Here is a 10,148-nt window from a genome sequence, read left to right as displayed (position 1 = left end):
CCTAATATATTATTGAATTATTTACATTTCGTATATAGACTTTTCTCTTTCAAATGGTTATTAAAAATATTAAAGTACTTGAGGCCTCCTCATGGTAAGTTTATCAGAGCAGTTAATTTTCAACTAAGTGTTCAGAGTAAATCAACCTTCAACATATAAAGTTGTAAAATACTCCGCGGTCCAGTATTTAAGTACAGCCAACTCAATTAAATATCAGTAAACAATGTCAACGTCAATGCCAAATATCTCTGTCGGGTTTTCGCCTCACCCACTGCTGTGATCCTGTGAAGAATACATTCAGGAACTAATTCAACGCAAAGTAAAAAAACAGGACTGATGTCAAGGTTAGGCGAACGGAAGAAAAAAAAAACCGTATTTAAAACACTTTCTAAAACACCGGCAACACTGGTGTAGTTTTTAAAAATGCGCTGGTAACCCGACACTTCGAAGTGTTTGCTACGGGGGAGACTCGGGCGGTCCCACCCCTCTCGGCCTCGGCCGGCGGTCCCGGAGCCCCGGAGCCGGCCAGAAAAAGACACAGCCGTGAAAACAAGTTCGCTTCGCCCGGTCCGAGGCGCGGGGAGTCAGCCGTGGGGCGGCTGCGACGTCAAAGCCCGCCGTCACCGCCCGGCTGTGGAGACCCCAGCCCCACAAAGAGGCACAGACCCCAAGTCCCAAAGGCGAAAAAGGTGGCGCCAGCCACCGCCCACCACGACCAAGGCCGTCAGCCCCGCCCCCACCCGCGGGGGCGACCCCTGACCCCCCCGCCTCCGCAGAGACCGAGGCGCTCTGGCTTGCACCGCCCCTCCCCCATCGCCGAGCCGGCGCGAGTCCCCGCACCTCCCCCGCTCCGGCGGTCTCTGGTTTCCGAGCCACTGCCTCCATAGACCGAGCAGCCGCCGCAGAGCTCTCTGGGGGTTGGAGTCCTCGAGGGGGCCTTTGTGCGCCTCAGCGGCGGAACCGAGGACTATGACTCCCACAATGCCTCGCGCCTGCCCCCTCGCCGTCGGCTTTCCGTCGCTCCCAGACTACATTTCCCGGCAGCCCTCGCGGCTCTCCCGCCCTCCCTCCCGAGACACGAGCCGAACTGGGCGTCAGGTCGGGGAGCCGGTCGGGTTCCCGCTCGCCGCCGCCGCCGCCCCCCGCAGCGACTCTCCCGCCTCTCCAGTCGCGCTGGTCGCAGGACCTGCATCGACAACTCTGCTCGGCTGTGGAGCCGCCGGCCCGAGAGTATAGTGTCCAAGACGCGACACATCGACCCCCCATCATCTTCAGTCGGGGCGACCCCTCCCGGGTCCGCCTTCGCCCTGCGCGGCCGCCAGAGCCCCCGTCTCAGAGCGGCCCCGTGGCCCGGCGTCCGCATCCCGGCCCCTGCAGTCCGCGGTCGCCGCCCCCCACCCTGAACATGGACTCCGACTCCTGCGCCGCCGCTTTCCACCCGGAGGTGAGTGAGAGCTGCGCCCCGACAGCCCCTGACCACCCTCACGCCGATTCGGTGCTCCCGAAGGCGGACCCCCGCCGGCCGGGCGCCGTTCTCCCCTCCCCCAGCTATCTCTCGTCGCCCCCCGGGCGCCCAACCCCGCCCCCCACTCGGGCCCGCGCCCGGTCTTCCCCGCCCGCCGTATTCTCGGCGTCCCTTCCGCGGGCGTCCGCGTCCTCCCGGCGCCCCTTCCCCGTGCTCGCCGCGCCCACCCTCCCCGGCCTCGCGTAGCCGGGGGGCCTGTCTGCGCCCCCGGCCCCTCCTCGCCCGCCTGGCTTACCCCTTCCCCGCCCCCGGGGACTCGGTCCGAGCCGCCTCCGCCCCGCGCTCCAGCTTCCCGGAGGAATCACCCACCCCCTCCCAGAGGGGCTCGCGGCCCCCCCCTCGGACGGGGACGCTGCTCCGCGCGCCCCCGCCTCCTCCCCTAATCCCCCCAGGCCCGGTGGCCCGCGCCCCGCCCCCTGACTCCCGCTCGGCCCCCGCCCCCTCTGGCAAGGGTGGGGGAGGCTCGTCCTTCGGGATCCCCACCCCTGCGGGGGCCTGAGCCGAGCTCCCACCCCGACGCGTTTGCCTCCCCCTCCAGGGCCCCCTCCCCCGAGCTCGGCTCGCCCCGCCCCGGCTCCCCCTCCTTCCGGGGATCGGCCCTCGGTTCTCCCGGCCGCCCCCATCCCCCGGAGCCCCCGCCGCGGTCCCCTCTCTCTCCCGAAGCTCGCCGAGTCCGGGGTGCGGGTCCGGCCGCCGGCGGGTGGGGGAGGGGAGGCGGCGCCGGGCGGGCTAGTCCGCCGCGCTGCCGCCTCGGGAGCTCGCGGGGCCTGTGAGTCCCGGACCCCGAATCCTGCCCGGCTACTCGCGCCCCCTCCCCCGCGGGATGGGCCCCGCACCTTCCGGGGCCGCTTGTCGGCGAGGAGCGGCTTCCGCGGGAGGGCGGGGAGGGGGCCGCACCGCCATCTGCTTTTCTTACGGGCGGCGTTGGCGGGGCCCGGGCGGCCGGCGCGGTAGGAACGGCGCGGGTCCCCCGCCCCGGGCCCGAGGGCACCGCCGCCATCCACTCTGAGTCCCGGCTACTGACCCACTTCAGCACATTCCCCGCCGAAATAAAAGTTCTCCCCGCGAGTTTGAGGGCCGCAGCCCTCCCACCCAGCCGGAGGGAGGGCGGTCAGTTCTCCCTGCGGTTGGGGGCAGGGTCTCCCCGGCTCTGGAAGCGCTGGGTACCGCGCGGACTCTGCCTCGCCGCTGTCCTGCGCGCCTCTCCGGGTCTGGGCGGCCGAGGGCTGAGGGCAGAGGCGGTTTGCTAGCACCGAGTTGAGAAAATAAAAAGAAGTGGAGCCCTTGGAAGGAGACCTGCGGGTAGCAGGCCGCCCGCGCTGTTTTCTGGGCGCGCTGGACTGAGGGGGCGGGGGTGGTTGTACTCGGGCAGAAGCCGGAGCCCACCCCGTCATCTCCTCCCCCTACTTTCATCCGAGTGGAGAGTGGGCCCCTCGGCTCTGGAAATGTTAGCTGAACTCCTAAGGATGGGATTGAGGTGGGTGATAAAGTGCTTAAAGAAAACCTAAGTAAATACGCTAGTCGAATGAACCGAAGAGAAGCAAATAATCTTTTTCTTCCTAGCTCCTCTTTCTCAGGAGAGAATCAATTCTTGTTGAGGGCGATTCTTAATTGAATGGGGATGGGACACACTAGCCAAAATTTCTAGTATTTGACCTTCAGTATGCAAATGGTTTTGTTGTTCAGTCCTTAAATCCTGTCCAAGTCGTTAAGCCTGGGGGACTGTAGCCCTCCAGGCTCTTCTGTCTAGAGGCTTTTCCAGGCAAGGATACTGGAATGGGTTGCCTTCTCCTCCTCCAGGGGATCTTCCCCACCCAGGGATTGAACCTTCCTCTTCTGCATTGCAGGCGGCTTTTAGTGACTGTAATTATATACAGAGTTAGGTTTCCTAAATGGTAGTAAATGGTAGTGGCAGGATTTTTTCTGGGTTGAGGGGTGCCTTGCCCCAGGGTGTTGGAGGAGCAGAGGGACCAGCAGGAAGTGTCTCCTCTGGAGGAGAGAGCCGGGTAGGAGGGAGGGGGTCCTCCTGCAGCCCTGCCTGGGGAGGGGTCAGGCAAGATTCAGATCCAGGATTCCAGGTCTGAGCTCTGCAGGTTGAAAAGTAGTTGACTTCTGAAGTCACTTAAAATACTTCAGCTGCAGCAGTTTATCTTCAAAGTGGAAAATTTGTGGCAAAAAAGTTAATTATTAGGGCTCTCAATAGGCCTTTAGAAACTTAATAGATAATGTCCGAAAATGCCACATGAGCGCTAATAAATAGACTTTTGTACAATCTTTTATCTCCTAACCAGTTTCCCAGTATTCTTGGCATAGCATCACATACCTCCTCTTTCAGCCTTCTGAAAACTGTTAATTCTTGACCCAGACTTACCTTATCTTGTTTCTAGAGTGTTTGTAAATCTAGCAGTGTGTTTTTGAGTGGCGAACTATGAAAGCTCCAGCCTGTTTAGTATTGTTTTTTTGATTTCACCTATAAGTGTCTGCTTCCAAACATGCTGCCTTTTCTTGCTGTTAACAGGAGTACTCCCCCAGTTACAAGCGGCGCAGGACTGTGGAGGATTTCAACAAATTCTGCACCTTTGTCTTGGCCTATGCAGGCTACATCCCTTATCCAAAGGAGGTAATTCAGCATTTCAGAGACCTTGCTGGCAGCAAAACCAGAGTCTTTGACAAGGTGGTGGGTCTGGAAGGGATTGAATGGGAGGACTTGCCATAATAGTCAGGCAGAAATTTTTCTTAGAAACCTAGACCAGCCTGGGAAGTGGTTCCTAAAACGGATGGAAAATGTAGATTTGTCTAGAAATGGTTTGATAAACTTTCAAAGTTTGCTTACAAATAATCTAACTGATACCTTCCTAATGTCCAGTGTTTATTGAAAGGTTACTGTCACTTAGTTGTGTCCGACTCTTTGTGACCCTGTGGTCTATACGGTCCATGGAATTCTCCAGGCCAGAATACTGAGTGGGTAGCCTTTCCCTTCTCCAGGGGATCTTCCCAATTCAGGGATCTAACCCAGATTTCCTGCATTGCAGGCGGATTCTTTATCTGCTGAGCCACAAGGGAAGCCCAAGAACACTGGAGTGGGTAGCCTATCCCTTCTCCAGTAGATCTTCCCAACCCAGGAATCAAACCAGGGTCTCCTGCATTGCAGGTGGATTCTTTACCAGCTAAGCCACAAGGAAAGCCTGGAGAGCTTACTGTGGCTAGGCACTATTTTTGCCCATTATAATGATATGCAGTAGGAGCTTTTATTATAGCCTTTTCAGTAGTAGTTTGTTTATTTTGGCTGTGCCACATGCTTTGTAGGATCTTAGTTCCACAACCAGGAATCAAACCCAGGGCCAGCAGTGAAAGTGCTGAATTCTAATCACTGGACTTCCTGGGAATCCCCTGTTTGTTTCTGTTGTATTTATTTATTTTTTCTCTTCCATTTTAAAGATGAGGACACTGGGGCACAGAGAGGGAACTCCTTACTCTGGGTACAGGCTCTTTGGTGGTGGAGCCTGGGGTTCAGGCAGATCAAATAGTTGGGCCCAGTCCACCCTGCGCTACCTGGTGGGTGGCCTCCTGGTTGGTGTCATTACAGAATCTTCAGGGAATTGTGGCCAGAATCCCATGTAAATTAAGGCATTTTTTCCTTGCTGAGAAATGGGCAGGTGGACCAGTGCTGCCAGGGTGCTCAAACTTCAGGGGCCTGGTTCATACTGTGCAAGGCTAAAGAGAAAGAAATCCAGTATTTTTAGGGGGCCAGATCCCAGCACTGGCTTATTGTTTCCACTGCCAGCTAGGTCGATAATGCCTACATGAATGCTGCTACTGTTTGCACATAAACAGTAACAGTTTGCTTGATTGACCTGAAGGAACCAGAGACTTGAACTCACTGCTTTGGGGCAGTAATTACATACTTGGATTTTGCAGTATTTTGAGATGCCTCCAAGTTTTTAAAGAAAAGTGTCAGAACATCCTCATCATTAATTTACATTCACTTAATTAAAATGTACATCCTTTGGGAGGACAGTTGTGGGGGAGACTATAAAATCAGTAAAGTTAAGAACTTGAGGGTGTGTCTTTGGCACTCCTGTCACAGAAGTGGATTGAGTATCAACTAAGTTCTTGGTGAGGGGGTCACCCAGGGCTGGAGGTCCCCCTTGTGGGTTCATGTTGTAGCTGGAAGGGCGCACTAAATCCCATTCCCGATGTTCCTAAAGAATAGCACTGGTGAGAGCTGAGGAACTCTGGGTTCTTGTTTCCCACATCTGCAGACCTGACCGGGTGGGGTCCTGGGGAAGCTCTGCTCAGGGCAAGCTCTTGGTGTTGGAGGCTGGTTGAAATAATCAGAAGCCGTCCCGTTTTCTCTGTCCTTTCAGGAAGTCCCTCTGAGGAGCAGTCCCAGCCCCGCCAACAGCACCGCTGGTACCATCGACAGCGACGGCTGGGATGCCAGTTTTGCCGACATCTCGTCCACCGTGCCCTTGCCAGTCTCTGACCGCTGCTTTGGCCACCTGCAGCCCACCCTCCTGCAGCGAGCTAAGCCTAGTAACTTCCTGCTAGACAGAAAGAAGACTGACAAACTGAAGAAGAAGAAGAAGAGGAAGCGAAGGGACAGTGACGTGCCTGGGAAGGAGGGCTACATGGGGGGCTTGCTGCAGCTGGAAGCCGCCGACCCATATGCAGAGACCCCCACGAGCCCCACTCTGCAGGATATCCCCCAGGCCGCTGGAGACCCCTGCTCGGGCTGGGACTCTGATACTCCTTCCAGTGGGTCTTGCACCACAGTGTCACCGGATCAGGTCAAAGAAATAAAAACTGAAGGCAAACGGACTATCGTCCGGCAGGGCAAGCAGGTGGTGTTCCGGGACGAAGACAGCACGGGCAACGACGAAGACATCATGGTGGATTCCGGTGAGTGGCCCAGAGGTGGGATGCTAAGAGCGGGGTTTCAGGGCCCTAACCTTCCCCTTCCATTGCAGGGGTTGTGGGTTCAATCCCTGGTCGAGGAGCTGAGATCCCATGCGCCTGCTGTGAGGTGCGGGGTCTCAGTGCGGTGGTCCCTTCCTTGGAGGGGGACAGGGGAGCATGCCCCACCACCTTCAGGGGAAAGGGTACGAGAAGGCCAATGCTGAGACATTTAGGAAGGGGTGATCACATCTGAAGACAGCGGACATTCCGGAGCAGGCCTCAGAATGTGAAAATAACATAGCTCATGAGTAACCACCTTGTGGGGAGTTCCTCGTACCACGCATTTCAGTGGTTTTTGTGCACGTATGCATTTTCAGAGCGGGAAGTATCACCCTGAAACTTGAAATTGGTTTCACCGCAGCTCAGCTGCCCTGTCCCTTTGGAGAGTGGCTTTCCTGATGGGAGGGGTTCTGATTGGTGGTGGTGTGAGAGATTTTTCCACTCTTAACGTGATTCTCTGCTTTCAGATGATGACTCCTGGGACCTGGTCACGTGCTTCTGCATGAAACCGTTTGCTGGCCGCCCAATGATAGAGTGCAACGAGTGCCACACTTGGATTCACCTATCCTGTGCAAAGATCCGGAAGTCCAACGTTCCAGAAGTGTTTGTCTGCCAAAAGTGCCGGGACTCGAAGTTTGACATCCGCCGTTCCAACCGGTCCCGAATGGGCTCCCGGAAGCTGTTTCTGGACTGACTGCTGGAGGGCGAGGAGTCAGAAGGGCCTGTGGGCCTGCTGGCCCTGGTCTTAGTTGAGCACAGGACTCTTAGCTCCAGCGCGGGCAGACCCCTGCCGTTCAGGTGCCTACACGAAAGGACCAGCTGTCCAAGGTATAAACTGTACATAGCCAGTGACTGAATAAAATCCTCGTTGGCCAGAGCTGCTGCTGGAGCCGTGGTCTCTGCAGTGGAGGTGGACTGCACACCCAAGTGCAGCGGGTTTGGTCCAGCCGAACATGAGGGTGCGTGGTCGTTGTGCATTTTTGCTCTCATTGTTGACAAACTCCCGCCGATCGGAATAAGTGCTGGCTGTTACTCCTGCTTCCGCTGTGTTGGCGCGAGGAGATGTTGTTTCCCTGGCCTGTTTATGAACCGCCATACGTGTAAAGTTCTTCTCCAGTCCGTCTTTTACCATAAGTGTCTGTACAGCAACCATCAAAGCCGCTCCTCCCTTAGTGGTCCCCCTCTCCCCTGCCTTGGGGGATGGATGCCTGTTCCCTGGGACTGGAGTCCCTGGCCTCACCCAGGGGTAGTGAGCTCGCTGGTGAGCCCCAGGTTTCCTTCTGTTCTTTAAAGGGGACACTATGCAGCTGCTTCTCTGTGGAAAGGGTTGGTTCCGGGGGTGGGGTCATGGTGGCCCGTGTTCATAACTCAGTTTCCTGTTTTGCACGATGTAAAAAAAACCTGTCTTTTTGCACGAAATAGCCAAAAGTATTGGCAGACTTCTGCCAGGGTTCCCTTCCTCTCCAGTTGGCTTTGGAGGGCCTGGGGGTGCCCAGCAAGCTGTTTTCAAGTGAGGGGGCGCCTGGATCCTCTCCTTGTCTCTCCCCGCTCACTTGGTTCTAGCAGCGACATTAAAGGTTAGGCAGTCTCTGGGGGAGGGTGTTCTCCACATAGTGGTGGGGGGGAGGGAAAATGGGGAGGAAGGCCTCCCTCATGGGTATTCTTAGTATGCCCCTCGTACAGGCTGGCCTGCTGGTTCCAGGGGGCAAGGTTAGGACTTTTGAAGCATTTTTTTGGTTTGAGTTGCTGAGTGAGTGATATGGTAACATTGGCCTCCAGGAACATACCACTGAACTTTGCAAAGTTCCTTAGATCTAAAGGAGGGCCCTGGACCGAGGAGACCCCTGTGCAGGCCAGCTCTGGAGAGGCCAGGGAGTTTGAAGCCCCAGCAGGCCTCTGCTTGAGGGCCATGTGGCGGGGACACTGATGGGTCTCAGGCTTGAGGGAGAGGGAGGACTTCTGTGTTCTCTGAAACTGACATTACTCTCTAGCAGTTTAAATACTCGTTTTTTTTTGTATATTGATGAGTGTGTCTTCATAAACATTATTTCTTATGAAGCATGAAGAGGGAAGGGTGCCCAAGTCAGGCATATTTATTGACATCAAGATGGAGCCTCAGTCTTCCCACAGGGGGACTTCTCTACATGGTCCCCATGTATGAGGCCACCAGACGGACTTGTGTCCACGTTCTCTCACTGAAGCACGGGTGGGGGGAGGGGGGTTGAACTGTAATCGGCTGATCAGAGCCTATATTTTGTCCTAGTATCTTTCATGCTTGACCAGCCAACTGCCTTTTTTGTTTCATTTTTAATTCTGTTGTTTCTATTAACACAAAAATAGAGAGAAATAGTTTTTGAAATACATTTTATTGTGAAGAGCCCCAAGGGAGATGTTCTACTGTAGAGAAAAATAGTAAGGAGCCTGGCTTAGAAACAACCTTCTCCCCAGAGTGGCAAAAGTCCAGGAAAAGTTGGGAGAGGAATTTGCCAAAGATCTGCACCATGACATTGCCTGTCCTGTGTCTTCACCATGACAGTAGCCAAAGTTTCCAAGTGTTTCTCTCTTAAAAAAAAAAACTCCACAGTTTTACAAGTGTGTTTAAGAATAGGTGTGATTTTAGGGTGGAGCTGCCAGTCCTGGCAATTACCATATTGCTCTTAGAAGACTTAGTTCCTGGTGACGCCTCTGGAAGGCATTTGATACTCATCTCGATTTCTGTTTCCTTCATTTGCTTTTGTTCTTTTAACAGAGTTATCCCTGTGGGTGGTGTCTAAGAAGTCAGGACACCACAGTTTTTCTGTTAGATTGAGCTGGGCAGCTGCAATCAGCTTTATGCAAATTAGGTATGGCCCATCTCCGGGTTCCTGGTTGGTGGCTGATGGAGAAGGGAGGGAAAGTTGTCATCCCCAAAGCAAGTCCCTCCCGTCGGCTTTGGCCAGGCCAGACACTTAACATCGTTTACATGGTTCTGTGTAATTATAAAGTTTATGTGTATAAAGCGAAGCTGTTTCTGTGAAACTGTATATTTTGTAAATAAATATATTGCTACTTTGAGGTTCATGTCTAGCTTTAGGTGTTTGTGTTCTGTGCTGAAGGACTGACCCTTCATTACCAACCCCAAAACCATGGTTACATGAAGACTTGGGAAGTTAGTCTGAGTTTGGTTTAGCAGGATGAAACATTATCACAGCCCTTAATATACTTTTCTAGTAAATTCTCCACAAACAAATCACAGCATGAAGAGGCATGAATAGCTTTCACAATTTCTTCACATTGTGCATTGGCTTAAATCCCAGTGAGTGGTTAACCTGCATTGTAAAAGCTACAGCTGCCTCTAAGTTTATGCAGGTGGGATTAGAATCTGCCCTGTGCTCATTCTGTCCTTCCACTTGGGGGTCCCAAGGGGCTGAGCCTGTTCTGTCGGTCAGCTGTGTCTGCCTAGCCAATCTGGGACCAGCTAATGGTCAACTAGTACTTTCTTCTGTGACGTTGGAGCAGCCGAAATCTATGAATCAATACCTACTGAAATATTGAAAATACTGGCACAGGTGGCCAGTGAGCCTGCCTTTGGTTTTCAGTTGTCCCAAACTGGGTGGGTGTGTGTGAATTTTGGAGGCTTCAAAGCAAGGAGGTGAGGGTGACGCTTCAGCGTAACTAGCGTAAA

At 54.4% G+C, this 10,148-nt stretch overlaps 1 protein-coding gene across 1 annotated transcript; it reads left to right on the top strand.

Annotated features, from left to right (window-relative positions):
• Nucleotides 1–1,076: 1,076 nt before the first annotated feature.
• Nucleotides 1,077–9,538, top strand: PHF13 (PHD finger protein 13). The gene is made up of 4 exons (XM_061160496.1): nucleotides 1,077–1,444; nucleotides 4,044–4,145; nucleotides 5,893–6,427; nucleotides 6,952–9,538. Exons 1-4 carry the CDS (start codon nucleotides 1,406–1,408, stop codon nucleotides 7,176–7,178), a joined length of 903 nt encoding a protein of 300 aa, XP_061016479.1. The 5' UTR covers nucleotides 1,077–1,405; the 3' UTR covers nucleotides 7,179–9,538.
• Nucleotides 9,539–10,148: the final 610 nt, after the last annotated feature.

Source organism: Dama dama, chromosome 14 (genome assembly GCF_033118175.1).
Source record: "Dama dama isolate Ldn47 chromosome 14, ASM3311817v1, whole genome shotgun sequence".
Taxonomy (NCBI): domain Eukaryota; kingdom Metazoa; phylum Chordata; class Mammalia; order Artiodactyla; family Cervidae; genus Dama; species Dama dama.
This window is presented reverse-complemented; position numbering and strand designations above follow the sequence as displayed.